Source organism: Scylla paramamosain, chromosome 12 (assembly GCF_035594125.1).
Source record: "Scylla paramamosain isolate STU-SP2022 chromosome 12, ASM3559412v1, whole genome shotgun sequence".
Classification (NCBI taxonomy): domain Eukaryota; kingdom Metazoa; phylum Arthropoda; class Malacostraca; order Decapoda; family Portunidae; genus Scylla; species Scylla paramamosain.
The window spans coordinates 2296345-2316580 of NC_087162.1; the positions used below are offsets into that span (position 1 = coordinate 2296345).

General features: G+C 40.9%; 1 protein-coding gene and 1 long non-coding RNA gene across 7 annotated transcripts in view; both read left to right on the plus strand.

The window, feature by feature from the left end:
- Positions 1 to 12061, plus strand: part of LOC135105508 (uncharacterized) — a 174871-nt gene extending 162810 nt beyond the window's left edge. For 3 of the 5 annotated variants that reach the window (XM_064013662.1, XM_064013661.1, XM_064013663.1), the window contains 7 exons: positions 4308 to 4351; positions 4819 to 4925; positions 5766 to 5912; positions 6133 to 6276; positions 6650 to 7520; positions 7962 to 8119; positions 8923 to 12061. In XM_064013662.1, coding sequence (XP_063869732.1) covers positions 4321 to 4351; positions 4819 to 4925; positions 5766 to 5912; positions 6133 to 6276; positions 6650 to 7520; positions 7962 to 8119; positions 8923 to 9111 — 1647 coding nt within the window. In that variant the 5' untranslated portion in view covers positions 4308 to 4320 and the 3' untranslated portion in view covers positions 9112 to 12061. The remainder of the gene's footprint in view (positions 1 to 4307; positions 4352 to 4818; positions 4926 to 5765; positions 5913 to 6132; positions 6277 to 6649; positions 7521 to 7961; positions 8120 to 8922) is intronic. The other 2 variants (XM_064013664.1, XM_064013665.1) reach the window with 1 other exon arrangement.
- Positions 12062 to 12381: 320 nt separating this feature from the next.
- On the plus strand, positions 12382 to 16313 carry LOC135105511 (uncharacterized). 2 transcript variants are annotated; one of them, XR_010270869.1, is made up of 4 exons: positions 12382 to 12539; positions 13820 to 14077; positions 14549 to 14638; positions 15430 to 16313. It is a non-coding gene; the product is annotated as an uncharacterized LOC135105511 (long non-coding RNA). The 2 variants fall into 2 exon arrangements; XR_010270870.1 differs by having other exon boundaries at positions 12383 to 12539; positions 13824 to 14077.
- The last annotated feature ends 3923 nt before the right edge of the window (positions 16314 to 20236 follow it).

Consider the following 20236-nt stretch of genomic DNA (forward strand, 5'->3'; position numbering starts at 1 on the left):
TGCTTCAATTCCTCCCCCCTCCCCTCATATCCTGCTGGCCGCTGCCTCCTCGCCCCTCGTGGCCCACTTCGCCGTCCTCTCACCGCTCTCAATGATTCCCCCTACAGGTTCGCAATCACATGCACTAAGTATCACATGCTTTTATTTTTTCTCCGAGTCATTACGTCTGTGAAGAAGAAAAATCACGTTACATGTCACCTTCAAGAAACGAAAAGTGTAGTTTAGTCCTTACATACCAGGCTACCATTGATATCGTGTCCTTGTAAATCTTAGATGAAAACTGTTATTGCTGCTGTGTGTGTGTGTGTGTGTGTGTGTGTGTGTGTGTGTGTGTGTGTGTGTGTGTGTGTGTGTGTGTGTGTGTGTGTGTACACTCCTCCATACTTACAGCATTTTCATTGATTCCACTGCTATTATGAAGTTCTTTAATGTTTTCTGTTTGTATTTTGTTCTAAACCTGACCATAGAACGAAGATTATTAACGTAATGTAGTATGAAGGAGGTGTTCGCTATATTTCGTCTATTTTGTGGTCGTGCTTGCGTGGAGCCTTTGAGATGTGGCTCGAACGGCTCCATTCAGGGTGCAGTAAGATATAGCTTGAAGTGCATGTTTGTGGTTAGGCTTGCGGTGGCTGACTTGCTGTGAGTATCTGCGGTGACTGCTTGCTTGGTGGGGAGGGAGCTGGTGCACTTTGGTGGTCTGATGGCGATGGAGTTTTTGAGGCTGAGGATGTAGAAACTGAATGACGTGATGGGAATACGTGCATTTGAAGCTGAGATGACATCATTCCTGGTATTCCTTTGTATATAGAAGGAAGCAGAGACGAGGAGCGAAGTCCAGTACCAAAATTTGCTTAACATATGAGTAAAGATTGAAGATAAGAGGAGATAAAGGCTGTGTGTGGCGAGATGACACCATTCTTTGTATTCCTTTGTATTTAGAAGAAAGCAGACACAAGAGCAAAGATAAGTGTAGAACCAACGGTTACTAAACGTACGAATGAATAACCAAAAGATTGAAGATATGAGGAGATAAAAGGAAGAAAACAGACACAAGAACCATAGATGAGTGTAGTACCAAAAGATGAAAATTGAAGATAAGAGGAGATAAAAGGAAAAAAAGCAGACACAAGAAGCATAAATGAGTGTAGTACCAAAAGATGAAAATTGAAGATAAGAGGAGATAAAAGGAAGAAAGCAGACACAAGAAGCATAGATGTGTGCAGTACCAAAAGCTGCCAGAACATACGAGTAAATACCAACTTACTAAATATAAGAGATAAAAGTAGTGGGTGGCGCGGACCACCGGCAAAGATCGACAGCGTCTGCCATACCTTGGAGTGCTCATAAAGGTGGCTCATTAGCTGCACCGCCAATGTGAAGGTCGTCATTAGCATACGTCCCGCTAACACTGCTTGGTTGACTTCGTGGGTGTCGTCTGCAGAAAACACTCAGGTTCCCAGTCCAGTCTCGTAGTTGCAGAGTCACATGTTACTTAATATTACTATTATCATCTTACAAATTCAAGAACCTGCAACTGCATTTTCTTTTTTTTTTTTTTTTTTCTATTATCAGGTTTCTGTCTGTTTTTCGAGATGTTAATCCTCAGTTATAAGAAATTTGCAAGGCATCACTTCACAACTTAATTTTTCAGTATATGCAGTTGATTATTCTCGTATTTAGCGCCGGTGTCTTCACGAGGTGTTGGTCTTAAAGCGTAAAATTAGCTGCCTGAAAAGTAACAGTAGCGAGAACCAGTATATGATTTGCAGACACTTATTCCTCGCACGGATTTCGCCTACTGACCTCCATCCCTCTTCCTTGTTTTCACTCATCTTTCCCTCTCCCTCACCCTCACCCAGTTTTTTTTCCCCTCATTCCTCCTTACTTCACAGCCTCGGCCTTTCATCATTCTCCATCCCTTACTCTCACTTCCCTCTCTCTCTCTCTCTCTCTCTCTCTCTCTCTCTCTCTCTCTCTCTCTCTCTCTCTCTCTCTCTCTCTCTCTCTCTCTCTCTCTCTCTCTCTCTCTCTCTCTCTCTCTCTCTCTCTCTCTCTCTCTCTCTCTCCAAATTTCTGCTCCTTGCTCTTCCTTCCATAACCTCACTCTTACCATAAACAATCAATCACACACACACACACACACACACACACACTCGCTCTCCTTGCTCTCTTTCCTTGCTCTCCCTCAATTTCTAACCCTTCCTCCATAACCTCATATTCTTATCATTGTCTCATCCTCACTTTCTCTTACCTTCCTCCTTTCTCTTATCTCTTCCTCACCCTTGTAAGTACGAGTACAATTCAACTATTTATCATTCTAACTCTCTTCCGCTTCTGCTCTCTCTTCGATCAGTCAGTCAGTCAGTCCTCAGTCTTATCTGCACATCAAGGAAGTTATATTGTTTGTACGTTCATGCCTTCATCTATCTTACTTGTGTATGAAAGAGCTTGCTTGCTTCACTTAAGAATTCATATCACGCGCTATCAGCTAGTTAGGAACGTGCAAGTGTTGTTTTTATATATTTTCTATCAACACTGGATACTGCTGCTTTCTGAGGCCGAGCGTGTGTCCTTCTGCCAAGCCTGCACGATTGAGGCTTGCCTGTTGGTTCGCTAATGGTACGTGTTGCTGCTCACTTGCTCACAAAACGATGTATTGTATGTTTAATATACGAGGACACACTCTCTCTCTCTCTCTCTCTCTCTCTCTCTCTCTCTCTCTCTCTCTCTCTCTCTCTCTCTCTCTCTCTCTCTCTCTCTCTCTCTCTCTCTCTGTACGCCCAGATTTTTTTTTTTTTCATTTTTCTTGTTTTATCACTTAGTATCATTCCCACATCTACCTCAGGCGTGTCAGTTTTCTTTCACCTTCAACTCCCTGATATATAACTTTTCACCTCTCTCTCTCTCTCTCTCTCTCTCTCTCTCTCTCTCTCTCTCTCTCTCTCTCTCTCTCTCTCTCTCTCTCTCTCTCTCTCTCTCTCTCTCTCTCTCTCTCTCTCTCTCTCTCTCTGTGTGTGTGTGTGTGTGTGTGTGTGTGTGTGTGTGTGTGTGTGTGTGTGTGTGTGTGTGTGTGTGTGCGTGCCTGGCTTCCACCGCCCTCTTCTTGTGTTACCACTTCCACCGCCTCCTGGGTCAGCTGGCAGCAGAGCAGGTCGCCTTGAGTTAGTACACCACACAGATTAGGTCGCGATTCAACCTTATATCTCTCTTAGGTTTGGATAGAATACGCTGTTTGGATAGAATACGCTGATGTTAATTGATAGAGCGTTGATCGTCTCATTCTCGAGTAATATGTCATGTATTTCATCCTCCCATGCTATTATTTCTGTGTTCATTATTCTACATGCTCATTATTGCTATGATGGAAGTGCTCAGGGTGTGTCTGTAGTGTATGTCAACTGGCTTGCGCAGTCCGTTTGTCTTATGTTATTATTATCAGTTCTATTTTTAGTTTTAGTTTATTTATTCATATAGTAATTTGTGTGTTTATTGACCTATTCTCTCTCTCTCTCTCTCTCTCTCTCTCTCTCTCTCTCTCTCTCTCTCTCTCTCTCTCTCTCTCTCTCTCTTAAGGCTACACTTACTGACACTATCCTGACATTTCACGGAGCCTTAAGAGAGGAGTGATGGTCAAACTCACATTACTATTAACATATTTCCATTTACCAAGGATTAACTTTACCAAGAACACACAAGCTTTCACGGTGCTGCAAATAGGAAGGAAAAATTATTATGAATTCCGTATTGCATATATGAGAGCTAGGCATGAGTACTGCGGCTTTCTGTTGTGTAAAAACCACTCATTTGTTCCTAGTGTGGCTCCATTTAAAGGCGAGGCTGTTCAGATTAAGCACACAGTAAGAGTGCGTCGAAATGGAAGGAAAAAAAAATAGTGGTCCATGCATGCGAGGCGTTAGGTCACGTTTTCTGTAACACGTTGAACGGGAGACCTTTGCAGATTTGTTGCGATGAGTGCATTTTGTCTTTCCTGTACAAAGAGAGAGAGAGAGAGAGAGAGAGAGAGAGAGAGAGAGAGAGAGAGAGAGAGAGAGAGAGAGAGAGAGAGAGTCTATCCTTTCTCTTTTACCAGTTTTAGGGAGACGAAGATCAAAAAAGACACAGAAAAAGAATTAAAACTGCAGGAAAACTCAACAGTGCCATGACTTAAGAGAATGTTTATTGGTTTTTATTTGGTGAACAGTGAACGTGTAATGCTAATTCATGACTATTATTTTTTTTGTGTGTGTATTCATTATCGCTTATTATAATGATTTATTAATTATTTTCTTTCTCTTTTATTACAGAAGAGGAGCCACAATGCCGCCAGAAATATGTTTACTTTTATTAGGTAAGTCAGTCTCTCTCTCTCTCTCTCTCTCTCTCTCTCTCTCTCTCTCTCTCTCTTGTAAATATAAGAATAAACCGGTAAGACTTACAACTTAGACTGCCTCTCCTTTACCAAACTTCATTATTACAGCAGAACTCACACATATTGAAATAACCCATACAACTCCTGTAGCTAATCCTGACATTGGGGTCTTGTATTATAAAAAGTAAATAAATAAATAAATAAATATGTTCATACTCTTTTCTCCCTCTTAACTTAGCCATTGACTGACTAACTAACTAGCTCATTGACTTACTGACTGAATGACTGACTGACTCACTGATTGGCTTACTTACTGACTGACTGACTAACTGATTGATTAACTAATTGACTAACTAATTTACCTACTTACCAAATTACATACCCCCTCTCTCCCTCACTAACCTACTTACCAACTTATTGATTTACATATTTCCCCCTCTGCACAGGGTTTTTAGGGACGGCTCGGGGACTCATCACTGGGGACGAGGGACCACCGGGTTTCTCGCCACTCAAGACTCCTGTATATTTCCCAGTCTTCCCGGAGGATTTTAAGGTCAGTATCTCTCGTTCCACACACAAAGTAATCAGTATTTGGTGGAATAAGTAGTTATTTAATTATATACCATTATTTCATTCCTAAAATAAATCAAGGTTTGTCTGTTTCTTTTTTATTTCTTATCTCTTATTTCACACACGAAAAAAAAAAATACGAATTTTGAGGAGTAACCAGAATTATTTCTTTACATGATGAATAATTCTTAATCCCTAAAAGAAAGAAAGCAATATTATTTTTCTCTCTTTTTTGTGAAGCTAAGAATTATTATTGTTATTACCAGATGAATAACTTAACTATGGTGAATTTGCAACTCGGAAAGTGTTGGGATATCATAAGTTACATTAGTATATTTGTTCATTTGTATTATTAATCTAATTTTCCTCTCTCTTTTATTTTTTTTTTTTTTTCGGTTTCCCTAAACAAACTGAAAATATTTTATCTCCTTTCTCCTCCTCCTTAATTTCCTTCTCCTTTTCCTCTTCCTCCTCCTCTTCCTCGCTTATACCTCCTGTGTTTCTTTTTTTTCTCTTTTTCCTCTTTCTCTTTTCATGTTTTCTTTTCCTCCTCCACCTCCTCCTCCTCCTCCTCCTCCTCCTCCTCCTCCTCCTCCTCCTCCTCCTCCTATACCTCTTGTGTTTTTTTTTTCTTTTCCTCTTTCTCTTTTTATGCTTTCTTTTCCTCCTCCACCTCCTCCTCCTCCTCCTCCTATACCTCTTGTGTTTTTTTTTCTTTTCCTCTTTCTCTTTTATGCTTTCTTTTCCTCCTCCTCCTCCTCCTCCTCCTCCTTACTTTCCTCACCCCTTACTTCTCCTCCTCCTCCTCCTCGGGTCGCTGCAGGACTTTGGACTCCGGCTTGGTGGAGACGTGCCTGGGGAGGGGAGGGGCAAGAGCCTGGACATGCCCACCACCACCCCGAAGCCCACCACCACCACTGACAAGCTGCCCATCAACCCCGACGGCTTGCTCAGCCACGTCGCTCTCGAGGTCAGTCATTCAAACAGTTTCCTAGGCAGTCAGGTGAGTCAAGGAGTATTTCAGTGTAGATATTTCACGAGTCCTACATATCTCAGCCCGTTTATCCCTTTCACTGCTAGTCAGTCTTCCTCGTAATCATCTCCGACTTTTAAAAGACGTTAAAAAAAACCTAACACCAACTTACTTACTAATAATCTCCCGAATTTTTGCTATTCTATATCGCATTTAGCAGCCAGTGACGCAGCCCCCCGGCCCCTCGTACCTCACGGATTCCTACTATTACGTTGACGACCACACCGCCAAGCCAGGCACCACGGAGGACTCGGGAAAAGGCCATAGCCATCCTGTGCCCGACCGAGAAAGTGAAAACCAGGTGTGTTATTTGCTTTTGTCGCTCACCACTATTCATACATGATCCTTCGTCCATGATGAACATGCATTTCTTACTTCTATCGAATCTTTATTCAATTTATTTCTTACATTACAATCTTCTCATTATATATATATATATATATATATATATATATATATATATATATATATATATATATATATATATATATATATATATATATATATATATATATATATATATATAAATCTGTCGTTTAATACATTAATTTGTAATTGGCATATTTGATAGTGCTATTACGCATTTTACCGATAAGTTAAGGGTGTAATGCATGAAATAAACCAAAGAGAATGTATGTGTTCCGTATGTCGTGTTTACCCATGCTCTTCCTCAGCATCTGCAAAATCTGGCGCCCATATCCAGCACCTCCTTAGGAAACGAGCCGCTGTCCCCCTTGGCTCTGATTGGCGTCCCGGCTGTGTCCGTCACTCAGGCGCCCATCTCGCCGGCACCAGAGATCACCGGAGCGCCTGCAAAATCTACTCGCCGGCCCTCCCTTCCCTCTCTCCCCTCCAGAACTCGTCTTCCTTCCAAACCCTCGCCCTTGCCTTCTCCCGTCCCTCAGGAGGTAAATGTCAGGCCTGCCTTCGCGCCTATTCCAACGCCCCCGCCCACCACAGCCCCGGAGCGAGTACCCACCACCACCTTGCCCACAACTCCGCGCACGCCCAGCAGCTACGCGCCCTCCAGGTCCCCATCTCGCTCATCTTCTCGTGCCTACTCCTCCTCTCGTCCTTCATCGCGCCCCTCATCCCGCCCCTCATCCCGCCCCTCATCCAGCCCCTCATCTCATGAAAAATCCAAGACTTCCACTGCAGAACCCCGAAGAGTTTCCAAGACGAGGGTTGGATCCGTACGTCCCGCATTTGAATCCTCACGTCTAAGCGCCCTTGCAACCACAACCACTTCCACCACCACTACTACCACCACCACGAGACCCACACGACCGCCCTCCTCCTCCTACCGCTCACCATCGCCTCCCACACTGCCATCCACCACCACCACCAGTAGAAGAGGCTACCGAGGGAGAATCACAAGTTCCTCAGCACCTAGGCGAGTTACTGGAAGACAGCAACCCAGGAAGCAAGAAGCGCCTGTCTATCGCACCTCCACCAAGGCGTACCGCGCACCGTCCTCCCTGTACCACGTGAGAGGCGCCACCACTACCGTCACAGCTCCTGCGCAACCTGACTTTGTCCAATCAGGTATATGTTAGTAGTAGTAGTAGCAACAGCAGCAATAACACTTAACAGCACAAATAATGATACGTAATAGTAGTTACTGTAGTTCTTTTTTTTTCTTTGCCAGTAGTAATAACAAAAGTAGTAACAATGTAGTGGTACAAGGAGAAGGATTAGAGGAGCAAATCCAAACATTGCCTGCCCCAATACACTTATCTAATACAAAATAAAGAGCCTAGTGACACATGATATTCCTTCTCCAAGACTATAATATATAAACTAAGTGGCGGCCATTACTAACCCTCCCAAACACACCCCTGAATTACCCAATCACCTCCTAACCACATATTGTCCCTCCCAAACACACTCACTAACCACCTAAATGCCCATTAATTCCCTATCGCCCCTCCCAAACACACGCTCTAACCACTTAAACGCCTCCTGACTCCCCATTGCCCCTCCCAGACCCCAACATCTACGTGCCAGTGGAGTATGACGACGAAGCCATCCCCGGAGTGGCGGGTATCGACTATCCTGTGTACTCAGCCGTCCCCGAGACTAAGTTTATGTGTGACGCCCAGGAGCACCCGGGTCTGTACGCCGACACGGAAGCCCAGTGCCAGGTGAGTGGCGAAGACTTAGAAGACGTAATGTTGCTAAGGTATTCGTTAAAGGTATAAAGTATTGGTGGGAAGGTACGAGTTAGGAGGGAACTTTTTTTTCACATTAGGGACATTATATAATTTATAGTTTTGTTTCTACTATGAGTTTTTGACACTGCTACCTTAGTTTACTTTATTTGAGACAGTAACTATTTCTGGCCAAAATCTGTTTTTTCTTTTTTTTTTTTTCAAATCATGATCTACTCGGTAAGAAGATCAATAATCAAATTAAAGGACTGAATTAATATAAACTTAAAATTAATATAAACTTAAAAAAAACGCTGCTATTTCCATATTATCCCAGTTTTCTATAGAGCAAAAAGTAGTCATTTTTCCTTTATAATATAATATAGATATACTCCCTTTCATCGCAATTGATAATATTCACTGTGATAAATTACTAGTTTGTATTTAGGTAGTAAAGCTGTAAAAGTAAATTAACCATTAAACCTTTAGTGGTAGTTGGTAATATCCAGCAGATCATTATCATGTTAACAGCACACCAATTATTACAGCTGCTGTATCTGTTCGGTAATCTCCGGCATGGTAATTATCTCAAACTGCTGAACGATGTTGATAATTACAGAACCGGCATCTGTAGCGGTAGTTTGATCATTATCTCAAATTATTAAACGATGCTAGGTATCAGGAGGACGAGCAGCAGTAACGCTCATTATCTCAAACAGTTAAAGTATTGTTATGACAGTAATAGTAGTAGTAGCAGTAGCAGTAGCGGTGGTAGCATGATCCTCGTCTCGCCACAGATCTTCCACATCTGCCAAGAGGACGGCCGCCATGACTCCTTCCTCTGTCCCAACGGCACCGTGTTCAACCAGCAGTACTTCGTGTGTGACTGGTGGTACAACTTCTCCTGCGACCATGCCACCAGATTCTACTCATTAAACGCCCTCATATATGAAATCCCAGATGCAGATAAATATTCTAAAAAATAATTACATAGGGTTTTAATTTTTAGTCTTATTTTTGTGATGTGTAAATGGTGAAAGCAGAAAGTGTCAGGTATGATTTTTCTTTTATATATACTTTATCATTTACTGTATTTCGTGAGTGGGTTTCCTTTAATCTGCTAAAGACTAAAAGGTCCTTCGCCTATTTTTTTTTTTTTTTAATATGCAATAAGTCTCGCGTCACTTAATTCGTAATAGGGTAAAGAATGTCCTGTCATAACATTTTCCTCTCCTGCTTCTGAGTAAAAGATCCTTCTCCTAGTTTTCGAAACCATATGCAATAACAATCCTTCGTCACTTAATTCAAAGTAAGGTAACTAATGTCCTGTCATAACATTTCCCTTTCATCATATTCTCGTTCTTCCTTCCAAAGGAGTGGTGAGTTGCCTTACACTTTGGGAACCTTAACTTATTTGATAGATGGTACGTACAGTACGTGTGTAACGTGTACATGAATACTGCTTATACTATACGTAGCTGCTGTATATAGGAGATTTTTTATTTTTATATAATGTACATAGCCGGGTTGATAGTGGGAACCTGCTCACATATACTTTGCTCCCGAAGGCCCATTAATGATAGAAGTTTCAGAGGCAGTGCTTATAATACAGTACCTAGCGGACATAGTCACTTGGCTAGGTACGGAACCTCTAGGAGTATATACTGTATCCCGTAATAAAGGAAGGGTGCTAAGATGAATACCACGGCACGGGGAAGTGTCAGATTTAGTAACGTCGGTAACAACACAAGTCACAACGGTGCGAGTTTCATTGGGTGTAAACGGTAAACTCTTTCATTATCTCCCGCTTCAAAAACAAAAACAAAACAAAAAAGTTATATAAAAAGTGACGTTTAAAGGTGCTAGTCAGGTTTCTGGCGCTACTTCTGTGCTGCTGGAAAAGGCTGGTGATATACACGTAGGGTCTCTAGTAGGGTAAGAAGACAAGAGCTCAGTGGTCCTCTCAGAAAAGGTTTTATAGTTTTCTCGGGTCACAATTGGCACGGGATTTCCGATCTATTCAGTTTTTTTTTTTTTTTTCAGTTGTATATATTATTTCCTTCTCTCAGTATTCGGAGTGTGCCTCAGTGGTATAGTGGGGAAAGTAAGCCAGAAGATACTGTAATTCTTATAATACGCTTTATCTGTCTCTCTTTTACGTGTCCATCCCTCTCCCCCCCTCTTGTTTATAAGGATTTGTATTCTGTTGATTCTATTCTTGGGCGTCACAGGTAATATGAAATCTCTTTGTCTTGGATGAACTATATGGTTAACATCCTCGCCACTCGTGTGAAATATTGAGATTTGCTCTTTTTCTGATTATATATAAGTCTTAAAAGTCAAACTATATACCATAATGAGTGACTGACACGCTTGTTATCACGTCATCTGCCTCCCTTCACACAGGTCACGTTTCTTATTGCAAGTCATCAAGTCTGAATTGTTTCCTGAATGTCTTTAATGATTTGCCATTTCAAACATCGCCATGAAATCAATGCTTGTTACTATTTATAGATATTTATTTGTGCTAAAATTTGAGAAACTATGCTACAGTTTCATAAATAGCATTACTAGTTCCTCATCGGCGGCCATCCTCCACAAAGCGCGATCCGATCTGAACTTGGACGGCACACACACACACACACACACACACACACACACACACACACACACACATAGATATAGATATATAGACAGGACCTTAGTAGGCTAGCTCAAGCCCTCTGTACTACACACACACACACACACACACAGTATCAGCCTTTGGTCTTCGGTGTCAGGCTTATGATGACGCTTATTAATTGCCTGAGTGCCGTCGTTTGAAGTTCCGCAATAATGTCTTGTTCCTCTTCTATGATCGTTCTGAAAATGAACCCTTGTGCTTCTGTCCAACTTCATGCATGCGAGTGCGTTCATCTCAGTGTGCGACAATCAATCAGACTGTTTACCTGAGTATTAACTTATTTATCATCTAAAATACTGTTGATTCTTGTTGATAAATTATATAGATTTATCCCAATTTATTTCAGTGTTACTATTTATTGATATTTGTCCCTTATTTGTGTGCGTATGTATAATCAGGAAATGTGTCTCAGATTTGTAGTTTTTCATTACCTAGGAGTCTATAAACTGACGCATATTCTCTTGCTTCTTCGCAAATGGTCGTAAGATGGAAAGTATGGCTGATGGAGACACTTGGCATCTGGAGACGAACAAAACTTTCGATTCATAACTCCTAATATAACACGTCTTGAGTTTAGAATGACACAATGATAACTTTGTATTTCGTGCGTCTAGGTATGGTGTTACTTGCACGAATCACTCCGAAAACAGAATAGCATTTACTTTTTTTTTCTCTGATAACTAGAATTTTCTTCACCACATTGGAAATTACATCGACAAGTGTTATAATTATGTAATGATTACTTACTTATCCGCCACGTTCTCCTTCCCCAGCTACTCCATAACTATCAGTTATAATTCGGTGATCAACAGTTGTCTTTATCTTTTCCGTTGTTATATGTGCCTAGCTACCAATGCCTACCCGACTCTCTATTTATCTGTCTGTTTGTCTACTCCACCATCTCAGATAAAAGTCAACTCTTCATCGCCTCAGCTTCCAATGAGATGCTAAATATCTCCTTCAGCCATTACACATTCTCGTTAAATTCTGCTACAAAATCCGAGTCATTCCGTTGGCTAATATTACAGTGAAAGGACATAATTTCCTGATGCCATGCGCTACACACTGTATTGCGTTGTGTAATGAAAGATGGCAGTTACAACACAATATCTGTGGTCATCCTGAACGTCCAGTCTTTGTCTTCCTCCTCACTCTGTCCTGCTGCTGCATCACGTCCTCGGTCCAGCTCTTACCAGTGTTTTGTCTTCGTGTTCTGTACATTTGTGTCTTGAAAATAAAGCACAATAACTTGTCGTAACTGTTTTTTATTCACTTTGTATACCTACTTGATGAGCAAGTAAGTCTTTACTGCCAAATATCTCCTCATACAATCAGGTAAAGTGAAGTAGTTGATTTGTTTCATAATAGCTGTTAGCCGCTCTTGTTTAGTGCATGGCAGCCTCAACAAGACAGATACACTATTTAATTATGCCAAAGATGTTATGTCCTGTTATATAAAAGTTACTTCTGATGTTCATTCATGGCATGTAGTACAATGAGTATACTGAAAATAAAGGAGGAAGAACGTATGTCATCCATCTGGTAGTTCGTAGCAGCCTCGACTCAACTCAAGTCGCTCAAGCTTCAGCTGCTGACAGGGTCGCAGACACCAGTTGTCGGTCAGCCGAGGAGGAAAGTGGATGAGTGCCCCATGTTCTGGAGGCTTCTAGATTTCTGGCAGCCGGTCGCGTGTGGTACACTGAAAAGAGGGAGATATCGCCACGTCTGCAAGTGAGTCCTCCAGTGACATTTTATAGCAGTTGTACCCAACACTTTTTTTCTCTCTTTTCCCCGGTCGTTACCTACTTTTCATACATGACCTTTATCCATTCTTCCCCCACCCCCGACCATCCATTACTCGTGATTACAGTGACGGTCTACAGTCCAACACTCATGAGGTGCATCAAAAACTCATTCTAGCAATACCGTATGTTTTTATTTATTTTCGGTGAATCTAAAGTACATAATTATGCATTTGTTTTGCTGAATCTGTTACTCTTATTAATGTCACTGTAATGCATATGAGTATTTGTTTACCTACAGTAATGAAAGACCATCTAATTTGCAAAAAAATTTGTCAAGTCCAGTGTAGAGCGGTCTGCGCCTCCGCTAAGGAATCAGGGCATCTACACTGCTGTATGCACCGCCACCCCCGCCCCCCTCCTTCTCTGATTAGGAACCCGTGTTTTATCCAGTGTTGCGTGTGTAAACTTAGCTCATCCACATACGTGACGTCAGGTACTGGTTATTTTTTGTGTTGCTAGAAATATCTTTGATCAAATCGGTCTTATGACGTTCTTTCATTTAGGAGAAAGCAGTGCCTTGGCAATGCAACTGGATGACCTTGGTGGTTGACACTTTGGAAGTTTGTACTGTAGGATTAATAGTTGATTAGCCTGAAATCCCTCACTCTTGCCCGTTACCCCTTCTTCCTTCCTGTCCCTTATCCCTCCATCCTTCCTTCCCCTCGCCCCTCCTTCCTTCTTGTCCCTTATCCCTTACCCCTCCCTCCTTCCTTTTTGCCCCTTACTTTCCCTCTTGCCTACTACCTACCCCTTTTTTCGTTTTTATCCTCTCCTCCCTCATTTGGTGCCTTAACTTTACTCCTACCTGCCCCTTCCCTTCTTCGCTCTCGCTCTTTTTGCTCACCACCTAACCATCCATCTCCATTATATTATCCTCTCCTCATTCGTTTTTTTTTTTTTTTTTCACTGCTGTCACCCTTACCTCTTCAGTCTTCTCCCTTCCATTATTTTTTTTTTTTTTAACCTTCCCTTTCCCTCTCCTCTCTCCCATCAATAACGTGCATAGTGTTCAGTAAGATATTAATGTGTAATAACTAAATTTACATTGTTACATGCAAGCAACAAATTTATATTATAATGTATGTTATGAGATGGTTAATAAAGTAAGATAGAATAGGTTATAAGATCCCTTGTAGCAAAAATCCCCATCTTTAAATAATTTCTGGATCTGCAACTTTGAAACATGACTGTTCCTTAATCTTGCAGACAGTGGTGCGTTAGATGAGGAACAAGATGCAAGGTCTGCTGCCACAACAAATCTTTGGGAGAGCTTCTAGATGTTGTGCAGGCTTCAGGGAGTGTGAAATGTGCTATGAGAGCCCCAGGTCACTCAGGAGTTTGTGGAACAATTTCAGAGGAATAAGTCCAAGCAGTGGATTATCCAACACTTCTTGCCATAGACCAGGTTGTTCGTTCTGAGTGAGGTTTTGACTACAGTGCAGGTTACTCAGATAAGGTTATCAGGTGAGTGTAATCTTAGTGTTGTGAACGGTTGTACAACTGCCACTTTAGATTTTAATTTCTTAAACACATTGCTAAATCACTTTTACTAAATTATTAATTCCTCATAAATACCCTCATAAATATCAGTTGCTATTGAGGAATTGTAACCTGTAGTATGGCAGTTGATGTGCAAACACTTTTGAAGAAAAAAGTTTGTTGAGAAAACCTGATGATAAAAAACAATGTACTTCAATTCTTTATTGTAATAAAATGTATACAAGCATTATTGCTGGAAGGATGTTGAATCCTACCAAGGTCATACCAGCCCCACACCAACCTTGACCAGGTGCATAGTAAATGAAGCTGATTGGGCAGACCACTGAAACCATTTGGCAGAAAGTATTTTTTTAGCCGTAAGTTTTAATCCATATAGATTTAGTGAAATTAGGATATTATAACTCTTCACTGATCTATTCCTTCTTGTCCTCTCAGGAAAGGGACTGGGCTAGACCTGCCAGCAACTCTACTAGGCCCTGGAGTGAGAAGGAACAGACTACTGTGGACAAATCTCCACCTGGTCTTGTAAGCATGGGGTAGGGTGGAGTTTAGCATGAGTAGCCTGTATTAATTTTATTAGAAAAGAGTTAATAGAAAGGACAGACAACTACCAGAAACTGATTGTGCATAAAAATTAGGAAAATTGGATTTTGTAGAGCAGGAAGTCCATGTGAGTGATGTGACAGGTATTGCAAAGTGATGATGTATGTATACATACAGAAGGGCAACGAGACATGGGTGGTAAGGAAGGGATAGAGAAATGTGTGAGTATGTGGATGTGCACACCAGTAATGGAAGAGCAGGAAGGGTGAGAGATGAGGAATTTTGGAATGAGTTGAGAAAAATGGGAAAATGGATGGTGATGCAAATATATAAAGACAGGAGTTGAGATGGGTGCAGCAGGGAAGCAGAGGGCAAATTAAATCAAGATCCATAGGAATATGCATAAAAAGAAGATAAAAGAGGAACAGGAAAGCTAGATTATGTACCAGTAAATTAGAGATCAGACAAGATAAGGAGGCTGCTAAGGCAGAGGGTGCATTTGAGTCAGGTCACTGCTGTAGAACTTTTAAGATTTGATGACAGAATGAGTGAAGGGTCCTCCAGCAGACACAAAGGAGGTGTGTGGAGAGTATGAGAGGTAGTTATATGGGATGCCGAGAAGATAGGACGACATTTGAGAATGGTATATTATGAAATAAGTGTAGCGTCTTGAGACGACACTTGAGAAGGGTATATTATGAAATAAGTGTAGCGTCTTAAGACAACATTTGAGAAGGGTATATTATGAAATAAGTGTAGCGTCTTGCACACAGACAGGCACCTGTGAGGATGCCAAGCAAGGACCTGGGTTGGGCCTTCAAGACACTGGAGCACACAATAGGGTCTTCAGGCACCTGTGAGGGATGCCAAGCAAGGACCTGGGTTGGGCCTTCAAGACACTGGAGCACAATAGGGTCTTCCTCCAGAAAACTGGACAACTCTGCAGTGGCACCATACCTGTATGGCCCCATCAAATTGCCAACAAAAGCAAGGACTCCGGCTGTACAGTTATTTGGATGTTGTCCTGTCATTTACTCCCCCACCTTGGCATTTATGCTAAAATATCTTCACAAAGTTTTGAAATTACAGTAATCCAGTAAGAAAATGGTGTAATATAAAAAATAATGTAGACTACTAATCCTTGTACCCTGAGAAGGCAGAGGTAGACTAGATGAACAGATATGATCAACATGCAAGTTTAAGAGACTTTGCACATAGTCCCCCTTTGTGCAGTTAGTTAGCCATGTGCACAACTTGATCACATGCCTCTCTGCAAAGGCTATCGCTCTTCCCCTTTTCCTAGTTTTCAAACTTTTTTTTCTTCCCCTAGTTTTCAAACCCATTTTCTCTAAGTTTAAGGAACACTGCACACATATAGGCTTTCCCCCCCACCTCATTCCATGTATGTCTAGAAACTGCACATGGCTAACAATTACTGCACATAAAGGTCTCGTAATACAAAATGCTCCTTAACTTGGTTCTAAAAAATTAAACATAATCCAGCTCCCTCCCCTTTACTTTATTTTATTAAAAATGCTCTCCCTGCCCCCCTTTAATTTTCAACAGCTCCAGCCCTGTGGTGACCATGTTCATAACCATCAACCAGCTCCCTCTCCCCCTTAGGGTTCATGTATTTTTTATTAAACAATGATTTTCATATTTTCTTACAAGATCTAAACCTTAAAACATTGCAAAGATATTACACTAAAAAATATGCTAGGGAAGGAGGGTTAAGAGAGGCAGAAAACATAATTTAAGTAAAATAAGCAATTCACACTGAACAGAAGTTGAAAAATATAGTAATAAAATAAGCACTCTTGAAAAATATAGTAAAATAAGGAGGAAGTTGCACTGAAGTTGGAAAAATAAATAAGCAAGTTACACTGAAAAGTAAAAACATTGTTGCATCTGTGGAGTACTATAGTTTTTAACACACACACAAGTAGTTCAATATAGACTTTTTTGCTTGACCTTATCAGGGACTTCTCAAATGTGGAGTACAAAATAAGGAGGAACCCTGCCACTGGGACACGTGTTGCATTCATTATTTGGATATACATGCTTGTACAACTGAACCTTGAGCACAAAAGCATCATTCAGAGAAGCTTCCCTTTATAGCTTCAGGCAGAGTGGTGTTCAGTGGGCAAAACACTTTTACTATATAATCCTGTCCCAATACACAAGTTGAGAGGGTAAATAAGTGCCACAGAAATGAAGTCGGAAATAAGAGCAAGGCGAGACTATGCTCACACCTTGCCATCTACCTACCGCCTAATGAATTGCACCAAACTGCAAGGTTCAGTTGCACAACACATCTGATATCATCCTCAGCAGAACCCAATAACAGAGCTGATTTATCAATCATTCATTGCTAGCAGCACACCTGCCATCCCGGCAGAGTCTCCATTCATGCATTCACAACTACTCTCTATATCTTTTCTTTCTTACACCTGACAATCAAGAGAAAATTACTGAACTAATCTGAAAGTTGTCTTGGCAGAGATATCAAATTCTGTCAATAAATAATGCAAGTCTCATCATACTGCAGCAGGCCAGAATTTTGTTTTGAGACATCACTGAATAGAGGGAATCCATGAAATAGAACGGGGGAAATGAGTGAGAAGTAACAGATAGCTGCATGCATTTTACACCAAAAGAATAGTCCTGTCAAGCCAACATAATACACAAACCCATTTTTCAATCACTATCTCTTTCACACACCATTCAGACTTGAAGAGTTAAGCCAATCTGAGGCTAGTTGAGTCATGTCAAATGAAGTCACAAAGGCTGGCACTATTTTCATCATCAGTCACTGTCTGTCCACAGTGCTGCATTGTAAGTGCCATGCAGGTGGACATCCTAAGATATATAGTTTATAAATTAACCAACTTCATATATTTTTTTTACTGTTTATCCTAAAAAAATCAAATCTCTTTGGATGATTTACAAATTCTAATAAATTAATAAAGCTCTTAATCTAATGATGTAAAATTGAGTGAATGGATTGATTCTGATCGTACATTTAAGACACCAAATTCACAACCAACCAACTCAGAGAATATTTATCCATTACTCCTCAAAATCACCCTGAGTGCTATGTGCTGACAGGGTTGTGCTGATTCCATCTGTGAACAGTTATGAGCCAATACATGATGTACATGGTCAAATGATTCCAACAAAAGAATATATATATGATTTGACTCATTTGGTGTATGTGCAGCCTTAAGCAGCTGTCACACCTGGCATCATATCCACTCATATTTTATACTGATGTGGGGGTTAAATACTAATTCTTTTCTTTTTTTTTTTACGAAGCCTCACTTACAATTGTCTCATCATTTTTCTCTCAGCACTCCAACCTTCTTCCATTCACTCCAAATTCCCTAAACAATTCAGTCACCTGCTCTACAGACAAAACACTCCACCCTGCAGTATGATATTGTGCATAAGAACCAATTTTACTTTAACTTACTCCAAATTGTTTAACTTACTCCAAATTGCCACACTGTCCTCCGGTAGAGCTTGTATGCAGTTAATGTTATCAACAAAACACTATGTCACAAAACTTCAATACTGGCAGATCACTAAACTTGTTCATTGTCCCTCATCTTCTCTTGCATCCATGGTAGAGCTTGTTGCCATCATCATCTATATGCCATGCCTGAAAAAATTATTAAGAATTAAGGAAGGCAGAGTATGTCCCCTACATCATGATGAACACATGAATAAAATTTGTAATTTTTATTGAAGACAAAGCCTCCAGAAAAATCCTCAACATTATTACACCATTACGTCACATTTCCTAGTCTCCACTTGGTTTAAGGCAAAGTAAAAAAACAAGCTGAACACTTGCTGCTGGAAGTGGCCCAGTGTCAACAAATAGCAAAGTTTAAGCAACCTCATTTTGGTGAGGGTGAAGCATGCTTTTATCATTAAAGAGTAAATAATAATTCAAGTAATGAAAAGTTAAAGACAAAAATTGAAAATGTAGTATAGAGCAAGTTATACAACATGCAGATTATACTTGGCAAGTATTCAAGTGGTGAAGAATGATCACAGCAGCATTTTGGGAGTCATCTCCATTGTTTCTGAGGCATGATCTTGGCAGCATCATTCCTTAGAGGGGGCATCATGGATTTCATGGTGGTTCCATTTTCTGCAAGGCAATCGAAAACATTAGAAACTGATGACTGGAGGATGAAATGTATTAACACAATTCAGAGCAATGATTGCATTAGGGCACTACAATTTTATGATGCCAACAAAATGATTCTTGAAATTAGAGTTACAAAGGTCAAATGATAATGAAACTCACTCAGATGGCATCACAAGTGACCAAGATGAAGAATATTTGCTGGAGAATAATAGTGTGGTGAGCAGTGACAAGGAAATTGAGTAATGATGCACCACACCACTGCTACTCCACACACACCACTCCTTTACACTTGTGGTTTTATTTCATATAGTATGCATCTTGTGACCTAAATCTATCTGAGCCATGGAAATTATATAAATGACCAAATAAAGGTGTAGGATAAATATAAACTACATCCACAAAATTGGGAGAAGCATGCACAAAATTTGGTGTGGGAGATGGAGGTTGGCACCTAACCAAGGGATGATGGTTAGGTTTGATTAGTGTCCTTATGGGACAAGGAGTTCAAGGGGTGGCTTCATTCCCCTAGTTAGATTAGGTTAGGTAATGTTAGGTTAGTGTCATTAATTAAAGGGGTGTCCATGACAGACAAACTCCCCCAGCTAGGTTGGGTAAGTTAAAGGGGTCCAGAGGATGCAAAGCCGTGCAGTTAGGTTAAGTTAGATAAGGGGATTCAGTTGGATTAGGTTAGGCTAGAAATTTTCCATTTACTAAGTATGTCATACCATCCTTAGACTTTCCATGAATGTCTAAATTTAACATAATTTACCTTCTCTCACCCTAACATCCCACTTTCCCACCAGGTCCCCAAGGTTGTTGGGGAGTGAGAGAAAAAGACTTTAGGATGTATTGTGTTTAACTGCAATTTTACCGGTTAAGATAGTGTAGCAGGGGATATGGGAGGTGGAGCCCCCAATTAGGAAGGTTTGTGACTTCAGAAGGTTAGGATAGGGTAGCGGGGGCGGATAATCCTTGTTTGTTTACTATTTTTATTAGGAATTTCCCCAAAAAAGCGGTGTTTTCCTCCTTAGACTTTTGAGTTACCAAATTTGCTTATTTAGGCTTCCCCGACCCTAAGAACCGGCCTTCCAACCAGATCCCCAAGCCTGCTAGTCCTGCAGAGGGGCAGCAACAGAATATATAAGGAGCCGCTATTGGTAAGACTTCACAGAACAGGAAACAAGAAACAAAATAAGTTTCGGCCCAAACATATCACAACCAGACGACACTCAACAGAAACACTAATTCCAGTAACAAATATTATACACACCTGTCCTGTTATAAATCTTGTCCCGTGGTAATTAGGAGACCTCACATGACAATCGCAGGGCATCACAGTACACCGTAGTGACAACACAAGTAGGGCAGAGAGCCGTACACTAGCAACCATCACGGGCACCAGCTGTCAACACTTGCCTGTTGGG